At 39.3% G+C, this 24,722-nt stretch overlaps 3 protein-coding genes across 4 annotated transcripts; 2 read left to right on the top strand and 1 right to left on the bottom strand.

Moving 5' to 3' along the window:
* The first annotated feature begins 1,811 nt into the window (after positions 1–1,811).
* On the top strand, positions 1,812–12,296 carry jam3a (junctional adhesion molecule 3a). Its single transcript, XM_041941233.1, has 9 exons — positions 1,812–1,922; positions 7,346–7,417; positions 7,522–7,635; positions 7,839–7,991; positions 8,893–9,095; positions 9,711–9,810; positions 10,978–11,107; positions 11,190–11,241; positions 11,355–12,296. Exons 1-9 carry the CDS (start codon positions 1,874–1,876, stop codon positions 11,388–11,390), a joined length of 909 nt encoding a protein of 302 aa, XP_041797167.1. The 5' UTR covers positions 1,812–1,873; the 3' UTR covers positions 11,391–12,296.
* A 1,614-nt stretch (positions 12,297–13,910) lies between these two features.
* vps26b (VPS26, retromer complex component B) lies at positions 13,911–20,277 on the top strand. Its single transcript, XM_041940364.1, has 6 exons — positions 13,911–14,614; positions 15,654–15,810; positions 15,993–16,157; positions 17,242–17,417; positions 17,515–17,657; positions 18,972–20,277. Exons 1-6 carry the CDS (start codon positions 14,392–14,394, stop codon positions 19,107–19,109), a joined length of 1,002 nt encoding a protein of 333 aa, XP_041796298.1. The 5' UTR covers positions 13,911–14,391; the 3' UTR covers positions 19,110–20,277.
* Positions 20,278–21,187: 910 nt separating this feature from the next.
* On the bottom strand, positions 21,188–24,631 carry thyn1 (thymocyte nuclear protein 1). Of its 2 annotated transcripts, none has more exons than XM_041940366.1 (8): positions 24,586–24,631; positions 23,423–23,481; positions 23,166–23,338; positions 23,010–23,078; positions 21,858–21,950; positions 21,671–21,766; positions 21,440–21,590; positions 21,188–21,340 (listed from the first exon to the last, which is right to left on the bottom strand). In XM_041940366.1, exons 2-8 carry the CDS (start codon positions 23,469–23,471, stop codon positions 21,294–21,296), a joined length of 678 nt encoding a protein of 225 aa, XP_041796300.1. In that variant the 5' UTR covers positions 23,472–23,481; positions 24,586–24,631; the 3' UTR covers positions 21,188–21,293. The 2 variants fall into 2 exon arrangements, with proteins under 2 accessions (XP_041796300.1, XP_041796299.1); XM_041940365.1 differs by lacking the exon at positions 24,586–24,631 and adding an exon at positions 24,209–24,354.
* Between the last annotated feature and the right edge of the window lie 91 nt (positions 24,632–24,722).

Raw genomic sequence — 24,722 nt, 5'->3', positions numbered from 1 at the left:
CTTTGATGTCAGCAGCAGAGACCTAGTTACAGAGGATGCAGCTACTTCTGTGTAAAATTCTGCTCTTGCAAAAAAAAGTCTGCTTAGCCCTTCATTGAATTTATCTTATCTTTTCATTACTTTTTTCCATTTTGCACAATCAGTGATTTTTATGATGACTTGGTGATATTTGTTTCAATGAAGGACTGGAAATGAGCATTGGCCCAAAGGAGAAATGTATGTTGACTTTAGAGATCAATGCCTGACACTATGATGCACAGGCATTTCCTGTCTGTGCAATCCATCTTCCGCCCTGATGCCCTTGTAGTGTAGTGTATTTAGTACACTAGCCCTCAGTATGGTCTTACAGGCAAACAACCTTTTAAAACAGATACATGCACATTTGAAGGCTCCAGCATATTTAGCAGTATGTGAGCAACTTTTATGGTCCTAAAAAACACTTAACCAAACAATGGAAGCGTATATATTCTATTTTATCATTTATTATTATTCATTTGAGTCAAAAAAAAGAAGAAAAAAGATAGCTCATGGATATGAAAGAATATTTACTTATTGGAGCCACAGATTTCCAAGACATAATGTGAAGGAGTACTTAAAGTTCTCCTTAACATTTACTTATTTTTATCTCAGAAACACAAAGTCATTCTGTGATTCAAACTAATTTATTTGGTTATAACTTCTTCGCACAGGAGCCAGAAACAAAACTGTAAGCCTGTTGGCAATCAAATATGTTTTGAGCACCACAGATCACCTCAGTATTCACAGTATAGCATCCAAGCAACAAAGCAGAACTATTTTCTCACACTTTTGATCACAGCTCTCCAACAGCCAAAACAGCCATTTTAATGTCACACATTTATATTTTGGGCTGTGGTTCTATGGTGCACTTGTGAAAGAAATACAGCAGAGTGATTTCGCATGTAATTTAAGTTAATGTAAGTAATGTAAGTTGTTATGTTAAGTGTTATTTGATTTAGTATGTGATTAGTAAATGGAAATAAAATGCACAAAATCTTTGGTATAGTCCTTTAAACTCCCACAGAACCACTAGAGGCTGTAGGTCGACACTTTCCCACGACAGCACATTCAGGGTTATGTGTGTTTTGGACAGTGGTGAAATGTAATTAAGTACATTTACTCAAGTACTGCACTTAAGTACACATTTCTGGTGCTTGAACCTTATCTGGGTATTTCAATCTCATACCAGTTTATTCTTCTATATACTCCAATACAAGTCAGAGGGCAATATTGTACCCTTAACTCCACTGCAATTATTTGACAGCTTTAGTCACTTTACAAATTCAGTATTTAACATAGTAAGCATATGAAAATGTACAGGTATGGCTGAAATGATTAGTAAATTAATTGGCAACTATTTCGATCATTTGCTAATTTTTCATGTAAAAAACATTTTATGGTTCCAGCTTCTCGAATGGGAGGATTTGCTGCTTTTCCTTTCAAGTATTTCAATAACAAAAACAAGCATTGTGAAGGTGTCACTTTGGGATCTGGGCATCAGTTGTATTGTATGAATTTTTACAAACCAAACAATCAATCGATTTATTGAGAAAATAATCAACAGATCAATCCATAATGAAAATATTTTCACTTGTAATGGAGTATTTTTACAGTGTGGAACTGAGAGAATAAGATTACTAAGAATCCTTCCTCCACTACCTCTTTTGGAGGAGGAGTACATATTTGGCCCCGCCTCTCGCCTGTAAGACACAGTTGAGGGCTCCCTCAGCTCGGCTCTTGTAGCTATGGAAACACGTCGATGGCAACATCCACCAGTCTGTTCTGCCCTCATCCTCATACCTCTCAGAGGTGCTGAGTGTGTGCCACTGGACCCGATAAATTAGACGCTGCAAAGATGGCGATTGCGCGACTCGTGGCTTGTTTTTTCCTTTACACCAGCCTCGGTAAGTTATTTTCCCTTTTTCCACAACGATATGACGAACGCGTTTGTGCACTTAACGGCAGCCGCACCGTTACTTAAACCTAACGCTGTAACGAAGCTGTCCATGCTAACGTTAGAGCAGATGTTAGCTTGACATAAACAGGTTGAGAAGAGTCAAGAAAGCGTTGCCGTTAGTCTTTAGTGTTTTACTGGGTTTTATTGTCGTTTAGATATTTGTCCGTTAACGATAACGTTACGTTGCTGCTGTGGGAAATCAAACCTGGAAAATGACGTAGTTGTAAGAGCATCCCTCACGTTGTAACGTTTGAGTTTACGTTAACGGTACTGTTTGCTAACCGGAGCCGCTCGCAGTAGCGTAGGAAACGGTTTTAGCGCGAAGTGTCGCTTCATTTCTTTACTGTAGGAACATTTAAAAAAAACCTCGACACGTCTCATCGGTTTATTTGTCTGTGGCGACTAATTGTGAGGACGTTTTCAGAATGAAAACAAAGCAAACGGCACTTTAGGCGAGCGAAGAGGCAACCATATGGCGGTGGGGGGGCGACCTGTCGTGTCAGTCCTGAGATGAAGGGTACCAGAAATCACAGGCCTGCAAGAGCATCTCAAATAACACGCACTGTGTGTATTGCCCGTGCAGCAGAACCACAGACCCATGCATTTAACATGTGTGCTATTCAGATTTCAAATACAGCCTCTGTCACCAGCCTTAATCCTATCCCAGTGATGGATTTGATAAGCGCGTGTGTATTGACCTTTAGTGATCATGTAGTGATTGACGGCGGTGGCCGGGGCATCTGCTGAAAATGAAGAATCAGTCTCGGCGGGTCACATGTCGGAGATGACATGCCTCATCAGCTCTTGGTCCGACAGCAGCTGGAGCCTTTTGGGCGGATCAATGCAGCTGGTGCCGGGTGATAAGTTGCATCCACCCTGGTGTGCACTTGGCGTGAGGTCACCCTGCTGCTGGGTGAGAACTGGCGGTGGAGTGGGTCATTTCCAAAAGACAGACTGCATCAGTAGCTGCTGAACGGTTCATCCAGGTCCTCTCTGCAAGTGTGGATCGAATGACGAAGCGACTGACAAGCAGAGCTTCGTTTATTATGTTGACTGTGTGTCCTGACTCTGAAATTCAGGACTGACATTACTGTGGATGGAGTGACTTAAGCAGCTCCACATGGGCAGGAGAAATGATCAAAATTACATTTTTAGACTAATGTTAGTAGTCTAAAATTCTTTTAGACTGCCTTCAGGTTTAAATAATGAATATTAATCAGTTTTAACATTGTTTAATTCATGTGTAGTATGACTTGGACACATTGATGAATACATTTAAATAATTGTGTTTAAATTAAGACAAAATTCATGTTTTGGCCTTCCTCCTCTGGTTCTGATTTTGGAGTAAGAGGCTGTTAAACCCTTCACATCGAGTTTCCTCAAATTTCCCTTTTAGGTAGCTTGAGGGTTGGAAAAATCGTGTTTTTCCAAGCTCATGATATTGCGTATATACTCTATTGTTTTTGTCATGAATTCATCATTTTACCTATAAAATGTCAAAAAATAGTGTGAAAATCCCTGTTATGATTGAAGGAAACAAAGGGAATGTATTAATACTGCTTGTTTTATTTGGCAAAAACCCAGTTTGCAAGTCATATATGACAAAGAATAGCAGCAAATGTTCACATTTGAGAAGCTGGAACCAGAGAATCATTTGCATTTGACTAAAATGATTATCAAAATGCTTGCAATAATGCTTGCCTAACCGTTACAGCTGTAGTGTGAAATATTCAAACCCTAGACTCCATGTTCTTGACAGCTTCACCTTTCCATCAAATGAAAATATTGTTGATGTTTTGTGCACATTTCCCCCACGTTCAGCCTCACATATCTGGTATCTTGGAAAACTTGTGATCTCCAGGTTAAACTTACTGGAGCTTCATTCTATCTCTGGGTTTATTCACTCCGGGATCCTGCAGTTTAGGGACTTTTTCATCACCAGTGTCACTCATGTGGCCTGGAAAGAGCAAAATACAGTTTATGTGTCCCTTTCTTACATTTCCCTCAAGTGCTTATGACAACACGACTGTCTCTTACTAATCTACTGGAGTGATTAGTTGTTATTACACAGTCACTCCAGAATGTCGCTTGCGGCCGACTCTGCCTCCAGCATATTTGCAGCGACAGCATTGGAATGTCTGGGAAAAAAGCTTTTTATAGAAGCACTGGTTCAACATTTTTGTTTGCTGCAGGGATGGGGAAGGGTTGTTGTTTTCATATTTAGAACATAAGAGGATTGCAGAATGTGGCTATTAAAGAGCACATTTCTCTCACAACCGACTATAGACCTCGTCTGTCTATGCATTGCAATAACAGAGGGATTAAAATGAGCCGGTGTTTGCTTTCCAGCAAGCGCTGAGATTATTTTTCATAATTCAAAAATATTGTCTTCTCTTCAGCCTACATTGTGTCACCGGGGGACCAGCTATTGTTGTATGAGTGCTTTTATTCTAAGCTTGTATTAGTAATTAGGTACACGCTGTCTCGTTAATTGTCCGTGGTTATTCTTTCCCACGGCCTACTTTTCTTTTTCAAGACTCGTGTCAACACTGTGTCTGCTTATGCAGCTGGTACACTCATTTTTGATTTTGGGTACTCTAGTGTGCATGCGCCATTCTCCAGCTCGTAACCACAGTATCAGTTATTAATTACTGCGAATAATAAGGACAGAAAACATTATGTCATGGAACCTTTTCTGGTTTGTTTTTTTTGGAAATGTTTGGCCAAAGAGACAAGAGGGGGAAGGGTGACATGCAACAAAGGTCGCCCCCAAGGGCCTTATATCAGTGTTACAGAGTGCTTTACAAAAACAAAGGGACTTCAGCAAAACTTCAAATTAAATTAATAATTTCCTGTAAACTTAGAATAACACATTACACACTGTCATGTTGTAATCCCTGAAATGAGGAGAGTTGTTTTTAATGTGTATGTGGTATTTTTTTAATGTAATACTTGTGTGGATGTAGCAGATTTTAGCTCATGTCTTACTTCTTGCAGTATGAAGCAAGTTTGTGCCTTTATTGTAGATTGTGCCTACAGCTCTACACTCCACCGCGTATGAAGCACTCCACTGAGTAGTTTTAAGGCTCGATACCTTGTACGTGCATATGCCGAGGGAGCGTTTGTTGGTTGAGCTTGTGTCTCTCAGGATGTCCAGTCACAGCTGGGCTAAAAATAGCTTTTGATGTACAGGGTGGGAAAGTCAGCAACAGAGACGGAAGCTGAGACCTGGGAGTCAGATCTCATCAGTGTCCGCAGCTGTGGTTGTATGACCGGATGCTTGGCAGGACCCATGTTTTCATCACTTTCAGGCTGAGCATCAGCTATATGCTACCTACTGTACATCTCAGGGTCTTTCGTGCGGCAGTGAGGCTGCTTTAAATAAATATCTCAGAGCCGGAGTGCACAGTGCCTCGGGCAAACAGGAGGAGATGTCTCGCAGTATTCAAGGCCTGCTCAGATAATTGTTATTATCTCATTTCAGCCTTCATTTGAAACCCTTCATACTGCCCCCACTGGGAGCCGAAATGCCTTCATTACTCTGCATGGGTGCTGTTAGTCGCATGTGTACCCAGCAATTATTGCATTTGGAAGTGGCACAGATACAATAGGTTGAGTATAGTGCACAAGTAGAAGGTGGAAACATGCCTACTATTCCTCAGCATTTGAAATCAGACGTACATCTGAAATTGTAGTTTTCACATTTTCCTAATTTGTTGCTGCACACCCCTCGCTCTGCACTTACTTATTTTCCACATAAATTGGCATTCAGCTGGCCCAAATTCGATAAAACTTGTGAATTGTGCCTCTTGCCATTAAAATCTGACATTTAGGAAATAACACAGATTGCTTAAAGGAATGCGCTCAAGCAAGGAACTTAAAATAAGTATATCTCATGTTGTTTGTGCCAGGGGGAAAGCAAGGCAGATGATTAAATGTGCTTTGAATTTAAGTACATTCCCACTGTTATTTTTATGCCTGTGATTTGTTTTGTTTGGGGATCTTGATAAATAATTTATTCTACAAACCTCAGTACAAGTGAGTGCCACGATTTAGCAAAGAAACTGAAAACTGAACTGAAAAAAATTAAACAAAATTCAAACGCCGTAATGTTTCAGGTTGTACGAATATATTTGTTGGTGTAAATAAATGGGAGCTCTCTGCTCTGATGAATGATACATCATCGACCAATCCCAGCTGTCCCCCAGAGGCACATTGTCACACAAATACTAGTGAGAGCCAGTGAACTAGAGATGCAGATGCTCATATTCTAATGTCAGATTTGTTTTTGACAGAAATCAGACAAGTCCATCCACTTTGCGCCTGAAAGCATTGTCTTTTTTTTTTTTTTTTGCTTCCTCTGGCACTTTTCCTCAACCAGACGACTTCTGCTTCTCAGTAGAATAATGAGTGGTTAAAAAACTGATACTCTGTGATGTCAAGGTATGCTGAATTAGAATAACTAACATAAACTCAAGTAAAGTCATCATAAATTATTAGGAAATCTCTTGTTTATAAATGACGGTACTGCTGCCCCATCTGAGATGTGACTTTTTTTCAGGAGTTTTTTGACTTTGGTCTTGAGTAATTGAAACAAATACTCAGTTGGACTGCGGTCAGGTGATTGACTCTGGCCCTAAACTCATTGTTTGCCTTATATGTATGCTTGTGGTTATTGTCCTGCTGCATTGTCCTTAAAGTGGAGGGACTATGTATAAAAGTCTTCCTACAGTGGCTCTCCAGGGTGTGTAGACACCCACAAAGAAAAAACTGAAAGTCAGCACTCTGAGGGTGTGTAGACACCCTCAAAGAAAAAACTGAGAGTCAGCACTTTAACCTCAGTCACTTAAAATGCAGTGCGGTGGAGTAGAGCCAGAACAATAAAAATTGTCTCACTGTCCAGATATTTACAGACACGTCCCTCTATTCAGATTTTTATCGCAGCAATCTAGCATTTAGACCTTGCTCTCTCCTTCAACATGCCATCAACAGCCAAATTATTATCCAATTAGACACCATAAATGACTCAAATCAAATACTGAAGTCAGAACATTTCCTCTCAATAGTCAGTTTGTGCCAGAAGTCTATACTGTTCAAACATTTTACACATTAAAATGCATGTAACATACATATTTTAGCCCCAGGTGCTAGTCTTCTTAAACAGTGTGAAGTAAGACATGTGAAGTAATTAATGAGATATGTTGACCCTAATTCAGATTCCAAAGGCTCTCACACTCTCTCTGAGGTTCTATATTTATCGCTGTAATCCGCTGTTTATTAGGCAACATGCCCAGCTGATAATGTCTGCTAATGAAAACGTTTGCCATCAGGGTTACTCAGCGTTTAGTGTCTTCCTTTTTTTCCCCGCAGGTCACATTCCATCATCTCTCGGGGTAATCCTCCGAACCACGGACAAGATTGTGTGGGCAAATGAGTTTGAGCGTAAGTTGCTGGAAAATCACTCTAACCTATTTAGCCAAAGTAGCTTTTCTTTTCGTGATTTGGGATGTTTCCTCTTGCTCTCATGCTTTCTGTTTTCTCAACAGCCATCGAGCTGACCTGTTTAATAGAGTCCATCTCAACGAACAACCCGAGGATTGAATGGAAGAAGATTAAGAACGGTGTCCCCAGTTATGTGTACTTTCAAAACAAGATAGCAGGTAAACTGCTTGGAAACTCTCTTCCTGAAAAGCCCATCAACCAGTTAGACCACAGCATTTCAAAGTAGTGTGTCAGGACTCAAAGCTGAGCGAATGAATGGTACCTTGAAAAAACTTGGCACTGAATCCTGTTTTTCTGAACTGTGAAGTCACACTGTGTATGTGAATGAGCAATTGTAAAGTGCTTTTTTCTCTCTGAAAAGGGGACTTGGAGCACAGAGCTCAGCTCAGAGAGCCGGCCAACATCCTGATCTTCAACACCACTCGGTCAGACACTGCAGAGTACCGCTGCGAGGTGGCCGCCATTGATGATCAAAGGGACTTTGATGAGATTCTTATTAGTCTTGCAGTAAGAGGTATGGTGAGCAGGGAGTTTGCTTGGATACCATTGACGGGCCAATGATTCGCCCAGACATACAGCACGTCTACATTTACAATCTTGTGGGTTAAACAGAAGAAGAACTTCAGAAATCTAAAATTCAGTCACTATTGTTTTTATGTTATGGTGAAGAAATATTTCAGGATTTGGGGGTTGTCAGACAAATTTTAAAGGAATAGTTTGACATTTTGGTAAATGTGGTTAGCAGCTGTCTTGCTAAGACATAGATGAGAAAATCAATACCAAACTTATACCTGTACCTTAAATATGGAACTGCAGCCAGCAGCAAATTAGCTTAGCTTAGTCTATAATTCTATATAAAATCTATGTAAAATCTTAGTTATTGCCTGTTCTACATGAGTACGTTTCTGAATTATTGTGTCTCTCAGGTATCTACTGCATGGTCCCAGATCTCTACTTAAAATCAAGAGAGACTGAGCATTTGCTATCTTTGCCCCTAAAATTTTTTTTTCTTTTTAGTTGCTGCCAATTATATTCTGTAAATTCTATTTGTTGCTTTTGTCTTTGTTACGATGCTCCTTGTTTGATATTTAATGCTTTATTGTGAAGTTTTAACTTTTTTCCAATGTTTCCAGTCTTTATGCTGAATTAAGCTAACCATCCTCTCGCTTTAGCTTCGTATGGAAGGGACAGATATTATATCAATCTTCTCATTTAACTCTTGGCAAGAAAGCAAATTAAGTGTATTTGCCAAAATGTCAGACTAATCCTTCATGTCATTATTTCAGACTCAGTTAACTTGTAATGATTACTTGTCATATTTAGGAATTTTATGCATCAAGTGATGAATTAAATACATGAAAAAATCAATCAATAGTTTAATCAGTAAGTAAAGACTGATGTGTGTGGGTGTGCAGTGAAACCTGTGGTACCACGGTGCAGCGTGCCAGAGGCAGTCACTGTCGGAACGTCAACCGAGCTGCGATGTCTGGAGAACGAGGGCTTCCCTGCTCCTCAGTACCGCTGGTTCCACAACAACGAGGAGCTTCCTCAGGACCCCAAAAACAGCCCCAAGTTGGTCAACTCTTCCTACAGCATCAACCCCGACACCGGAGGCCTGGTGAGAAAGACAGAAGCATAGCCTTGCCTGTTACTGGAACAAACATACTTGCTTATTTGAATTTTCATCTTCTGCACAAAGTCACTAAAAGCATGGCAATGAGCAATATTAATGGTTAATACAAGAATATTATTAGAAATCAGCATCTTCTCCCTGTTAAAATCTGCCCCCGACAAATGTGGAGGAAGTAGTTGCTGACTGTTGTGTTTATGGATGGGACTCTTTAGCATCAGTGATGCTCAGTTACAAGTCATCTAATGTAAATGTCAACAGCTTAATCTAAAAAACCCTTAACCATCGTATGACTAATGGCAGGATTAATCCATGCATGTAAAGATAGCCAGTGAAGAAGCCTGAGCAAAAGCTGGAGGATAAAATATAAAAGAAGGATAATGTTGCATTCAAGACCAATGTGATGTGTTTATGGTTTACTTCAAAGCCTTGCACGTGGCAGGGGTTCAACAAACGTGGGTACTGGGCACATGTCAAGCCCAAGTCATAAAATGTCTCAACACGAAAATGTAAGAATTTATCCACAGTCAAACATCCCTTTAGCATTTTGTTGACAATGCAATGTGTCACTCCACTGAAACATTTCTAAAAATATCTCCTCAGAAATTTCGAAGAGTGAGGAAGGAGGACGCAGGGGAGTACTACTGCCAGGCAAAGAATGATGCAGGACATGCGCAGTGTCCCCCGCAAATGATGGAAGTCTGTGAGTGTCTAAACGTCTGAGTCAGAGTTTTCAGAGGCCATTTCTGAGACTTTCCTCGATAAAAAAAAACACATCTTATGCTGCTTTCTGTAATGCGTGTGGAGAGTGCTACCAAAGCCATATTCAAAAAACATACTATACATCAAAGTCTGCTACGTCTGGCTGACAAGTCTAGACGGGGCGGGCAGGTAATCAATGTACTGAAGCAATTAATGACTAATGGGAAACAGCTGAGAAGGTGGGTAATGACCTTAGGCGATCTGTTAGAAGTAGGAAAGTTGACAGGACAGGTCATGTGAGCCATGAAAGGATCTGAAATTATAGAAGATCCATCCATCCACCTCCTATTCGGCTGCTCTGTCATGTTTATCGTGTTTTCATCAACTCTAACAAACGAATATGCAGTTGACAGTAAAAGTCATGTCATAAAGTCTGTCAACTTCTCTGACAGACTTTCAGACAGAAATTCCAGCAGATATTGTGTTAACTTTGGTTTTGATGTACTGTTTTTGGAGAATGATACAGCTTTTTAAAGTTGTTTTTTTAATGGTAATCAGGAGGCAAAGGGTTATCCAGTTTATTTTTTCAGCCCCTTCAAACCTTGTGAAACTTTGTAGATATAAGACTCATCTTTATTGGATACCAGTTCATGGGGGCTTACATACATGTTTGTTTGGGGAGTAAAATCATTTTGGTTTGAATTTGAAAATTTAGTTTTTGGTATTTAACTTTCATGTTACCATGTTTTTTCCCTTTGTATTTTTTTCAGTCCCAAACCATGCTTTTCCTTAAAACCCATTTGTCTTGTCATTCCTGTCAGTCTTCTAAGCCATTTCATTTTGGACTGCAGATATACATTGATTTCACTACTGATTATTGATTGTTCTTTAACTAATCATACAGTGTAAAGAATGTCAAATTAAGTGACTATTTCTATCCATCAGAGCCCACAGTTTTATTTAAGCTATCGTATTAAATGTGATCAGATGCCAGAAAAGATATCTCATGATGATAGGAAGTTTTCAAGGTGTCCGCAGCAAACGTTTGATGTGCTGATCTGCTGATCAGTCATGTAAAATAGATGTCAAGAAATTATACAAGAACAAAAATGGCTCTCGTGTGCTGATGTACGTCAGGCATTGATATCATCTCTGTGTCCTGTCGCAGATGACGTCGACATCCTCGGGATTTTCCTCAAGTCGTTTGGTGCAGTGATTGTTTTCTTCTGTTTGGCTGCCTGCATCTGTCGTTCCCTCAAACGTGGATGCTTCCACAAAAAAGGTCACAGTGAAAACAAGTGAGTAGGAACTGCAGCCCTGTCTTTAATTCTGCAGTATGTGGAGGATTTTGTTTTTTATTATGTATTTGTTTTGTTCCAGCTACAACTGGCCAGCACAGGCTGATGGTGTTGACTACGGCGATGCAGATGAGGTAACAAAATCTGCAAAACATACACAGCATTTATTGCATGTCTTACTGTGAACAAAGGAAGCTATTAAAGAAGGAGTTCTGCATACTAATTTTCCAGCTGCTATTTTTCACAGGGCCATTTTCGCCACAAGTCTTCATTCATCATTTGACAGCTGAGACAGACGATAAGAGGGAACCAAGACAAAAGCAAAAACTGTTGAGGTTAACTTGCTACAATGATGAAGTTTGAGGTGTAACATGGCACATTATTCTCTGATGCACATAAAAATCAAATCAACCAACTTGCCAAAGTAAATTTAATATTATTTTGTGGCAACGCTTTATGTTTTTTATAACTTAATAGCATTTTTTATCTTCCACTGTTATTATTAATTTCCAATTAAAACATTGTTTTTTTGCTCCTTATCTGGCTCATTTTCTGACATGTTTTTATTATACAGTAAAACCATTTCAAAGCTGTGGAAACATATAGATTGATATTTGGTCCATAGTGTCACCGCAAAAGATGCTGGAAGCTACATTCCTTCACTGTTTTTTGGACAAGTCCTCTTTTATAACTCTTAAACTTTTTACTGAGTACACTGAAATTGTTTTACAAAACTCCTTTACATTATCTTTGTTCATGAGATAAACATATTTTGTTTGACATGGGGAAGAGTGGAAACTTGTTTTTGTATATACTGTAGTTATACAGGCAATAAGCAGCAGACTGTAAAAGGCTGATGAGCTCAGATTCATAAGGCACAATTAATCAGCCTGTCTTATATTTACAGATGATAACAAGTATGTACGAGTAACCCGTGAATTTGAATACCATATATCCCACTATGCTGCAAAGTCAATATGTATAAAGGTGGTGAAGTATGATTTTTAGAGTGCTGTTTCTGTGTATAAGTGACCTTCTGTGCTTTACTAATTATTTTTTGAGTATTGGACATATTGTCCAGTTTTGACTCAGTATTTAATGTACATAAATGCATACATTTTTTTAATCTTTTCATTTTCTGACATTGCACTCCATACCTTATTGTAAATATGCAATGAAACTGTTTGTTGGAAATAAATTTACAGTGTTTACTGTTCAGTGTGTTTCTGCAGTGTTGAGCCTGTCATTTCATACATTAGTGTCAATGATTTGTGTAACAACTCAGGAAATGTTGTAAACTGTCCACTGTTCATTTGATATTAATGCTATATGTTCATGTTATTTTGTTACTATTAAATACATTTGAACAGTTAATGTTGTGAGGACTCAAATGTTTCATGTGTTTTACTATGTGTATTGTCAGATTCCATCTGTATAGTAAGACCAAAAGGACATGAAAATAATCATACAGCCGCAAATGACTGTTACAAGAAATTTGTTTTTTATAGGCTATTGTTAAAATAGTTTGTCAATTATATAGCATTGAGTTTAAACACATTCATGCACAGAGTAGTTTTAGCCTAAAACATTTTGTTATTACCATATGCCTTACTCTGTTATGGAAGTATTCCAATACTAAACTCAAGTAAAACAAGTATTTTCAGTAAATGTACTTCAAGTATCAAAAGTAAAGCACTCATAAGGAAGTGTTGATATAGACATATTATTGGATTTATTGATGCATTAACATGTAAACAGCATTTTGAGGCTAGTTGGTCCAGGTGGAACTAATTTTAATAACTTTATACATTGTTGGTTTATTTAATCTCTCACAAACATATCTCAGAGATTCATCATACTTTTTGTATGTAACAATCTTAATCTTCTCTTAAAAAACAATCTAGTAACTACAGCTGTCTGACAAGAAACGGAGTAAAAGGTAGACTAGGCTACTATATTTCCCATTGAAATGTAGAGTGGAGTGAAAGAGACGTAGGGTCAAAGTAAAAAAATGGACATACTCATTAAGTACTGTAGCACTACTTGTAATTTTGTCAGACTTACATATTTCCATTTTATACTTGTTGCATAAATTGCCTAACAGTATATAAATAAGTTCAAATCAGCTCCACTGTTGCCAGCTACAACAATAAAGCTGCTTACATATTAATACATAACTAATTACATTGAATATTATGATATATGCACAACAGGAACCATTCTCCTGCATGATGAGTTCTGTGAAAAATTAGGGTGCAGTACTTGCATGCATTGTAGTATTTTCACATTGTGGGGGAAAGGGGGTGAGTGTACAGCGCCCTCATGTGAGGAGGTGGATGAGGAGAGGAGCATACAGAGAATATCTATGTACAGTAAAGTCAGTTTAAATACAGCAGAGTTGACCAAAGTGCTCAGTAGAAAAGTTTTAAAAGGTTCAGAAACTGACACCTGACGCAAAGACAATGACAAAAGCACGTTGTGACATGTACAGGTCCCTGTACAGGATCCAGAATTTGCGCTGCAGTGTTTCTTTCACTTAAGCAATGGACCTGAATACTTCTTCCACCACTGCTTTCTAAAAATGATACTTAAGTACAGTGGTCTGTGACAGTAAATGCAAAGTTTAAAAAAAAAAAAAAAAAAGTAAAAGCACATACATTACAAAGTGATAGCCATTATTATTGTGGTATTTGAATACAAAAGCCACCACTTCCGGTTTTGCAACTCAGGCCAAAGGCGTTCCTGTTTTAGATTTTATTTTGAAAACCCCTACCCGGAAGTAGTTATCATGACGCAGATGGCATACATCCTGGTCGTTTGACAACATTCACCGTATTTTCTTACCGAAAACATGTAAAATTTATCAACGCGGTGAGGCTCGTATCTATTCTGACGCAGACTAATTGTGGCCCGTGTACACTGTTTATTGGAGACATTAAGGTCAGCAGAAGAAAAAAAAAGAAACGGCTAATTTGCTGATGGACGTATTATTGTGCGTTTTCGTTGTGCCGTCGTATCGCTATCTCGCTTCGTCGTTGGAAATGAGTATGGACATGTAGCTAATGTGGACTTCTCTGTAAAATATCGTCGACTTTTTCCTGTTAACTAGTGTGTTGTGTGCTCCGAAAGGGAACTGGGGTCGCACACCCTGCAGGCCTTACTGTGTGTCTGTTTTCTACTTTGAAACACACCATTAGCAGGGTTTTTTTTTGGATTAACAGTCGCAGTTTGCTAACAGGTCAAAGTAACGCAACGATAAGAGTTTACGCCCACGTAACGTTACAATGAGTTTCTTTAGTTTCGGACAAAGTGCAGAAATTGATGTGGTCCTGAATGACGCTGAAACGAGGAAGAAGGCTGAACACAAGACTGAGGATGGAAAGAAAGATAAATATTTTCTTTTCTACGATGGTGAGACTGTCAGTGGGAAGGTGAATGTCACACTGAAGAATCCCGGGAAGAGGCTGGAGCATCAAGGGATCAAAATTGAATTTGTCGGCCAAATAGGTTGGTAGAAAACATGATGACTTACACAGCTGAGGCATTTTTACATATATTATCCAATGACTAAAAACAGTACACATAAACAGTACAGTCTAGCTTCTGTTGACACCCTTGTTTTCATTAAACTGTATCAACAAGCATAGAAATCCTTCAAAAAGCCATTTATATTAGGGACTGTACACAAATTATTAGGTTGGTGAGTGGGGCTCATCTCAAAGTAATAGGAGTTCACAACCCTAAATTAATTGTGCCCCTTTAGTTATTAATAGAAAAATGAATTATAACAGTTCATTAGTGTTATATTAATTTTACATAGTATTTGTCAAGGACAGGATCCAAATACATATTAATAACACTGCATTTATTACTAAAGAAACACCAGGAGACATTTTAAGAAATAAGTGTTTTATCAATAATTACCACTGTTCTGAAGGTATTTCCAGAATCCTTTAAAACAATAGTTATAGATGAAAACAGTGGATGAAAAAATATAAAATATTCTACACAATAAAAAAGGATTGTTCTTACACATTTCTGTTCAAATGCCCAACAAAGTGATGGTAGGTGCAGCTGTAGGACAAAAGAAAAACAAACATAATACTGTCTCTTTTCCTGATGCCTCTGCTCCTAATAATTTTCATTCAGTCTCTTAGGAAAAGACTTGCTCTCTGTATGTGAAATTTACCCGACAGTTTTAAAGACTTAAAGCAGCTATAATCATTATTTTTACAAAAACAATGTGAAAATGTGACCGTAGCAGGCAGCCGTTTACAGTGAAAAAGCTCTACTACCTGCTCAGCAGCAAACAACAGACTGGCAAAGTTAGCAACTAGCTGGGGAACATTTTAGAGTATTTAGCAGCTAAAGAGCCAGATACTCCCCCCTCAGGAGTTGGTGGAGACCAAAAACAGAGCTAAAGCCAACCATAAAATAAATGCATACATTTCTGGCTCCATATGACAAAATGTATCAGAAACATCAGTTGACCTTTTCTTCTTACAGGTGTAAATATGTTATGCAAAATGATGTCTTTCTTTCTTAGAGCTGTATTACGACAGAGGAAACCATCATGAGTTCGTGTCCCTGGTGAAAGATCTCGCTAGGCCGGGTGAAATAACTCAGTCGCAGACCTTCGACTTTGAGTTCACTCATGTTGAAAAACCTTACGAGTCCTACACAGGCCAGAATGTCAAGCTAAGGTACGTTTGATCATTCACTCGCCTTTATAGGCAGTGAAATGAGTGACTGTAAGGGTCACTCTTTAACCTGCCTCTCATGTGCCTGTTTAAACAGATGTTGCCTACATTTACCTTGCAGTATACATTTTATTGGTTAGATGTGATAATGGGGTTGTTTTCAGTCTTGTTTTTTCCATTTGCAGATATTTTCTTCGTGCCACAGTGATCAGAAGACTAAATGACATCAGTAAAGAGATGGACATTGTGGTCCACACACTGAGCACCTACCCTGAACTCAACTCCTCCATTAAAATGGAAGTTGGAATTGAGGATTGTCTCCACATTGAGTTTGAGTACAACAAATCCAAGTAAGTGTCGTAGTGCTGCAGCAAACTATTTCCCATTGTTGATAAATATGTAGATATTTGTTTCAATAAGCCCAACTGTTTAATCTATATAATGTCAGAAAATAATGAAGAACGTCCCTCACAGTGTCACAGAGCCTAAGATGAGTCGGCAGTTTGTCTAAAATACAGAAATAATCATTGTCCTTACAATGAGATAAAACAGAGAAAAGCATCAAAGCCTCACATTTGAGAAGGTGAAAGTAAAGAATGTTTTCATTTTTTTATCAATTATTTTAACAATTAGTCGACTGTCAAGATTGTCTTTGATTAATTTTCACTTGATCAATTTATAATTGATTGAGCAACTAATCGATCCAGCATAAGATACTAAGAAATATTATTTTCATGCCACTTTTCAAAACTGAACAAAGAAAGAAATAAAAAAAGTTAGAGGCTTAAAATGGAATAAATTCATTCCCAGAAAATGTACGAAACCCAACAAAGACCTGAAGTTACACGCCGACTGAGTGATGTTTGAGTGTTTTGAGTTTCCTGGCAATTTACAACAACATTTGGAACTTCAGGACACATCATAGCATGATGTGAAAAGGGTCAAAAAAGGGTGTCATGTTTCCATCACTGCAGTTTGGAACTGTTTGAACTGATAAACACCTGTGATACTCCAGAGTCGTTTGACGTTTTAGGAGTGAATGCTGATTGTAGCCTTTCTCACCAAAGACAAAAGCCAGATGTTGGTGGGTGTCAGCGGGTTTTTTTGTCGAGAGAGAAAGCCGTTTTAATGTGTCCTGTTTTGTCTGACAAACATCCCCAAACCCAAAGATATTCAGTTAGTCATGCAAGACAAAGAAAGCCAACAAACATTAACATATTTGGTTAAATAACGATTAATAAATTAACAAACTATTTCTGATTCATTCTCTCTCGACTGATTAATTGACCGACCATTTCAGATGTAATGGAGTGATCTGTCCAGTGGTTGTGTGAAGCATCCAGACACTGGAGAAGCAATCAGATACTATTGTGTTTGTCTTGTTATTTACAACCTTCATTCTCTTCATTTGTGTCTTCGTTTGCCCTCTGACAGGTACCATCTGAAAGATGTGATTGTGGGGAAAATCTATTTCTTGCTGGTGAGGATTAAGATTAAGCACATGGAGATTGACATCATCAAGCGTGAGACAACGGGCACTGGCCCAAGTGTGTACCATGAAAATGACACTATCGCCAAGTACGAGATCATGGACGGAGCTCCGGTCAGGGGTAAACAACACTCGCCCTAATTTCAATCAGTTATTTTAATGATGAAGCATCTCCTCGTTCAGTCAAGATCAATATTATCCAACCTTTTATATTTCAGGAGAGTCCATTCCCATCCGGTTATTTTTGGCTGGCTATGATCTGACTCCCACCATGCGAGACATCAACAAGAAGTTCTCCGTGCGCTACTACCTGAACCTGGTGCTGATCGATGAGGAGGAGAGACGCTACTTCAAACAACAGGTAGGCCACTGCTGATAAATTATTCTACTCAAAGCACAAATTCTGAGTATGTTTATATGATAATCTGACTATTCTACGCTTCTAGAAGTAATCAGAGTTTAGAAATGTAATACCTGGCCCTAACGCTGTAAACACAGATACATTTGTGCTGCAGAAATCAGATTACTTGGTCATGTATAAAACCTCTGGCTGGGTTCCTGAAGGTTTCCTTTGCATGGAATAGACCTGAAAGAGGAAGAAGGAAAGTCAGTAGCTGAGAACAGTACAATGCTACCTGTGTCCCGATTCTATACTGTAACTAATCAGAAGCAGCTTTGAGTAAGTGGCTTGAGTATCGGGCTGTAGTGCATTAAAATAAATTTGAGATGGGATCTGAGCTACAGAAATTTCTTGGATGTCATCTGATGAGTATTACTCGCTTGGCAGAAAATGTATCAACATTTACATGTACACATACATACATTTTTGGTAATTCATTAATTAAGTCATTTGTCTTGGAAAAATACAAAACATTCGCTGGTTCCTGCCTCTCAAATGTGATGATTTGCTGCTTTTCTCTGTTTTGTATCTTCAGTTAATTTTGGAAGATATTCTACCAAGTTTCTGGTGTACGATTATTTATTATTTTAATAATAAATAACAATTCAGTACATTTATATCGATGTATTTCTGTCATATTTTGTCTTACAAAGTTAGGAAAGAATGAACCCAGTCTCTTCCACACAGTGAGGCATACAGCGTATTTAACACTGGTATGGGATCGGTACTCGGTCTCAGCAGATTTCCTAATTCAGGTATTTGAATCAGAGCTGAAAATAGTAGATTGGTGCATCCTTAGCTGTTTTTTTTAGCAGCACACAATTTGACATGTCACAGCAGGAAAAACACAGTTGTAATTGATGACATCTATAAAGAGCAGTGATGAGCTCGTTGCAGGTCCTGGTCTTGTCCACACTGGTTCACTGGGATACTTGATGGAACTCAGCCATTGCTATTGGTATTAGTACGAGCTGTGCTTTTCCCTCTATGACAAGTTACACCAGGCCAAAGTGACGACTGTGAAAGAGTTCTGTTGACAGTAATAAAAGCTGTGATTCAAAAAGGAATCATGATTAGGGAAAAGAAAAGATGTTTTGCTGGTAATAAAAAGCTGCGATACAAACATTACTAATACAATTTTTTTTTTAAAGTGAGATCACTGACAAGAGCAACACCAAGATTACTGACATGGTCGTAGGCTTTCATGGATAGGGACTGGATAAACAGTGACATTCGTGAACACTGTTCTTTTCCTCCACCCTTTCCCCTGCGCAGGAAATCACACTGTGGAGGAAAGGGGACGTGGTGAGGAAGAGCATGTCTCATCAGGCCGCCATCGCCTCTCAGAGGTTTGAGGGCTCGGCAGCTTCAGAGAGCGCACTGGAGCAAGCTGCGAAGGAGGAGAGTGGGTAGTTCGTGGCCCCTCCAGTCCCCTCTTTCGAGACTCATCAGTGTCTGCGTTAGAGTGTCGGAGGTACCTGTCAACTGTACAACATCTGGTGAAGCAGCTGTTTTTATTTGTAGCCGCTGCTGGGAGGAAGAAGGGAGACCAACGTACATTCAGTATGTGAACAATGAAACAGTTTGCATGAGGCATTCAAAGTGGCTTCAGGCTGCTGGTCTTGTCCTTCCTCATTAATGCGTTTTTGTTTTTCCTTTTCTTTTCTTTATGGGAATCAAACTAAATCACCTGTCGCGATGTCCGCCGTGTAAAATTCTGTCGTGTGAATTTTTCCGCCTTCTGTTGGTTACACGCTAATGCTTTCATCAGGATAAATTGATTTCTAATCTCTCTTATTAACGCAGCTAAATTGTCATGAATTTTCAACAAAATGTTATCTCCAACATTCCACCTTAAATGAACGCATTCCTAACACTGTTATAAGGTCAAGAAATCTGAGATAACTTTGCACTGCTATATCTTGCTGAGCACATTTTTCTCTTTGTGTTTTTGTGTTTGCACAAAAAAGTGGAAACTGGAATCTTTTTCCTTTTTTTGAGTTAGAGGGCTTTAGTATTATCCTTTTTTTTCTGTAAAATGACCTTTCATGTTCATATGCTTTACCTCAGCATTCCAGTATTGATAGGAAAGGGTGATGTATTAAGGTCTGCTAGTATGAAGTCTTCTGTATCCTCTTTGTTAGAGACTTGAAAGTTGTGCCTAAGTGTATCAAGCAAATGAATTCCTCCTGCCTCTAACATGATTTTAGTCTTTTAACCAGAGAAAAGTTACATTAGAACTATCTATCTTTTGCAAAATGCTAATCAACTCTTCCCTGTCCCCAAAAGTCAAATAAATTGATGCCAAATGGAAAAGAAAAACCTCAGACTTTGGTTTTGTTCTAGAAATGAGTGAACGCATTTGTGACAGATGTGATATACCCGAACAGACGGGGTGGACAAAATAAGGACAACACCACAGGAAGATGTCAAAATGGCTACATCTCACTAACACTGCTACACACAGTGCATGGGCACGTTGTCATGCAGGGCCATTTAACACGATGTGACAGCTTTGAGCAGGTAGTCTGCATTTCTTCTGACTTTTCAACTACATCTGGATCCTGAATTGCTCATTCATCAGGCACAAAACTGCAAATTCATGCTCAAAATATTAATCAATAAGTCGCAACTGTTTTTACAGTCAATCGTTTCAGTAATTTTGAAGCAAAAGTGCCAAAAGTCTAATGGTTCCAACTTGTAAAAATAAAATGTGAATATATGTGGCTTTCTTAGTTCTCTATGGCTGTGTGCTGCACTTTTTTTCATGACTTCCTCTCACGCAACCAACAACATCCTGAGTTTGAAGTCTGGTCATCAGTTGGCAAAGTAACCAGTCTGTCATCAGCACATTTCACAAGCAGCAGGACATGAACTCCATGCCAGGACCTGACTGTTGCTGAGAGGTCTGTGTGTATTAGTTTAATTTAATAAGTAACCACAATGAAAACAGAGCAAATATATCTGGTTGTCCTGTCTGGCAAAAGGATGGTCAGTGATAAAAAAAAAAAAAAAACAGTCATGATGTGGAAAATATTCATTCTAACCCTTACTATCAATAATGGCCAAAGAATGATGCCACATAAAGAGTACGAAACAAATTTATGAGTTCTGCTTGATGTCAAACACCTTTTATCTTCCCACTTATTTCCTCATCACTGGACAGCAGTAGACCTCATTATGGAAATTTATGGAGTGCACAGCGTGAAGTACTTTGTATCCGGTGAAATTCACATTCAATGGGCGTTCAATGCTTTGTGAAAAATGGTCTCTTGTGCTGCTATACACAAATTACACTGCAATAAAACAAGCTGTCCTGAGGGCAAAGTTCAGCACTGGTCAACATGTGGGTTATACTTCATATACTGCTGCTGTCTTGTAGCCAGAGCTTGCAGTTTTGAGGTTGAAGTGGCTGAAGTTGTCCCACAGCTTGTATTGTATGTATTGTTCAGAGGTCATGGTTAAAAACTAGAGATGAGCCATAATTTGACAAAAAACACATTTAATGTTTATGAGCAAGAAAAAAAAGTAGTACAATACTGTAAAGTAAGGTGCTTCATGAGGTCACTGTCAAAAAGCATCACCTGGTCCAAATCCTCACAACGGCTCCTCATTCTCCAAACTCAGGATAAAATCAAACTCCTCTGCAGAGAAAAAGCAGAACAACTGACTAGAATCTGAAAGACGACACAGAAAGTACACCGCTGAATGAGTAACAGTAACATGCTCCTCTTTGGACTTACCGGGGGTTAGGGGTTGCACAGAGAGTCTGGCCCTCGTAAAAAGCGCCATGTCCTTCAGAGGCCCTCCCTCGGCCTGATGCTGCAGGTGGTACTTCTTCAGCTCGGACAGAGGAACAAAACGCTTCATCATTCTTTGATACTGGACGTCGACCTGAGAGAGATGAAAACGAAATCAACCTTCCTGCTTGATCGTTGGCAGTGATTGTACTTTTAATTCCTGACGCGGTTTACCATGCTCCACTTGGGGTTGTCTGGTTTACTGGTGGCATCAAAATGCACGTCTTTCTTATCAAACTGCGTGTGATCCACATACGCTTCCTTTACAATCTAGAGAAGGAAATACAGCTGAATATCAGGCCTGTGTGCAGCTCGGTTTAAAAATCATTACAACATTATCAGCAGGGAACGACGGACTTACTTTCATGACTCCTGCTATCCCCGGTTCCTTGCAGTTGCTGTGGTAAAAGAAAGCCAACTGCTCGTCTTTCATCTGCCTCATAAAATTGCGCGCCTGCAGATGATTGATAATTTAGAGGAACGTTCCCGCGGAGAGAAAACACTTTGCACAAAAAGCGAGCAGAGTGTTATTGTGCCAGTGCCTTATTTCAGGTATTTTCATCGGAGGAGTCTGTTCCCAACCTAGGGGGCGCCAAAGCTTTATGTGTGGCCTTTCATGAATTTCAGAAGTATAAGAAAACCTTTTGGCAACACTTTAAATTAAGGTGCATATATTCACCATTAACTGGCTGATTATTAGCCTGCATATTGGCTCTTTGTTAGTCATTATTAGTGTTAGTTTGTTAACACTGTGGTCTGTCATTTCTAAAGTGTGACCAACTTTTTAAAAAATATATACATTAGGTCTACAGCTAAAAACTAAATAAAATTTCCATGTTTAAAAGTTTAGATTATTTTTAAGAACTTAGAAATGTAATAATTTAAACAAGCTTTATTCACAGATCCTTCACTTTCTGTTAAACAACCTCGTCCTTCATTATCGGAAGATCCCCGGTTCGATTCCCCCACCGGCAGAAAAATGTGGGTGTGGTGGAGTATTCCCTCCCCCTCCATTAGCCGGCTGATGTGCCCTTGAGCAAGGCACTTAACCCCCCCAATATGCTCCCCGGGCGCTGTGTGTGTGTTTCCCCAGTGATGGGTTAGATGCAGAGAATAATTCCCCAGTCTTGGGATCAATAAAGTAAATAAACTTAAACTAGAAAAATAAAGTAAAAGTGTGCAGGTAAAACAACCAAAGAGCTGATAGAGCGATGGCCAAGCTTCAGAGAGATGAAAACACTGAATTTGCCAAAAAAAAGAAAAGAACTGCATAAAAAGTTCCTAAAAACATGAGGAAAACTCACCTCTGGCGTAATATTCACGAGAAATACTCTGCTCAAAGTTCATACAAATTGCTCGTTTTACACTTCCTGCAGATACTGTAACTATTTAGCTGCACACAATTCTTGTTATTTATTGAAAATTATGTGAAATATACATAAAATATGAGGCTTGTGAGTCAGTGATAGAAAAAGGGTCCCTCGAACAAAAAGGTAGGGAACCGCTGCTCTACCTGATAATTGCGGACGCCATCCCAGCAGCCGGTCTGGTTAGGCAAAGCCTTCAGATCCTCGATCCCGAACTGCAGAATGAACCAGATGCATCAGAAAAGAGCAGCCCGCTCACAGGAACAACAGACTGTGCTGACAGGAGCGTCGCTGCTCTGTACCTTCACATCGATCCCGTTCTCAAAGCGGCTCTCGGGCTCAGACTTCATCAGCCAGTGACGGTACTGTGGAGGACCAGCTGGTTCTGAGCTTGCCTTCTTTTTTGCGGCCGCTTTGCTTTTGCTGCCAGTTTTTTCTTTTGCAGGGGAGGCCGTTTCACCATCGTCGTCTTTGTCTGTGTAGTCGAGGCAATGATCGTCACTCATTATAACACAACACACCAGACAAGAAGCTTTACTCAGTAATTTCCTTTGCTTACCTGAATTAGCAGCTCTTTTGCTCACTCTGGCTCTTTTCTTTGGTGGCATCGCTCACAGTCTATAAAAAGAAGTGTTTAAAACATGAATCGTAGCAGGGTCGGGTGATGTGATGATATATAGCCTGAGATTAATACAAAATTAGGGTCTAAGTGTATTTATTTTCATTTCATTACAACATACTTTGACTCATCTGTGGTTCTTTTGCTGGATTAGCCAAAAACAAACAATATTCCTGTCTGTTCATTTTATCCACTAACAGTTTTGTCTGCTGATTTTCCCAAAAATGTACACTTGCCACAACAGTGCAATGAACAATTACTTTTACTATCTGCATTAACAACAGATGTTACAGTGTACCCCAGTAATTTGATTGCATTAAACATTTTCACCTTCATGAGGGAGGTTTTGGTTTTAGCCATACATGCAGCACATGGATAAACTGGCACCTGATTTGCATAAACAATCATGAAGTGCAACTAAATGCTCACTGTGGCTTCCTCTGCGAGAACAGACATATATGCACCATTTAATTGCACTTTCCTAGTGTTTCCCCTTCGTTTGCACACGTTTATGCACCACTTCAAATGTAAATGATGACTTGAAATTAGAAGGAACACCCTTAATCTTCATCTTCAACAGAGATGGGTGACAGAGATTAGTTTAGAGCTTTAACATGAATCTACACCACACGTGTAAACTAAACGAGCATCACAGTTTAAACGTCATGCAGGTTATAAAGTAGCTCTGGTCAGTAGATAACCTCAATAAACACTGTTAAGTCGTACCTTTAGATTAACGGTGCTTCCGGCAGATGGTCGGCCATCAAAACCCGCGGAAAAAACAGAACACGTGACGTCAACAAGCTCATCGGTGCACTTCATTTAGTTACCAGCTACTTCCGTTTGTGTTATAGCAGCGACTTCTTCATTGCGAACGCAGACCCCGCTTCAGACAGTCTCATTCACAGTGTGGGAGACATTCGCACAGCGTCCCATAGATAAATTCAGGGAAGCGACTGTGCGCTGCTCTTTAACCCAAGTCGGGCGGTTAACCAGGCATCCATTTCTCAAAACAACGAACTAGTCTTCATTGTCTAAGTATTTTCTCTTGTAAAACCACAAAGCGCTGCTTGAAAACACTTCTGATGAATCATATATCTCACCTTTAAGTCGTTTGTCCAAGTTTTCAGGTGCGACCTCTTCTTCGCCTTATTGTGCGCTGAAGTGTAACGAGTTCATTACTGCCTCCTGAGGCCGGAGGCCCGAACACCCATACTGGTACCTTAAAGTTATTGAGAAG

This window comes from Chelmon rostratus, chromosome 7 (assembly GCF_017976325.1).
Source record: "Chelmon rostratus isolate fCheRos1 chromosome 7, fCheRos1.pri, whole genome shotgun sequence".
In the NCBI taxonomy this organism is placed as follows: domain Eukaryota; kingdom Metazoa; phylum Chordata; class Actinopteri; order Chaetodontiformes; family Chaetodontidae; genus Chelmon; species Chelmon rostratus.
Note: the sequence above shows the minus strand (reverse complement) of the source record. Positions and strands in the feature narration are given on the sequence as shown.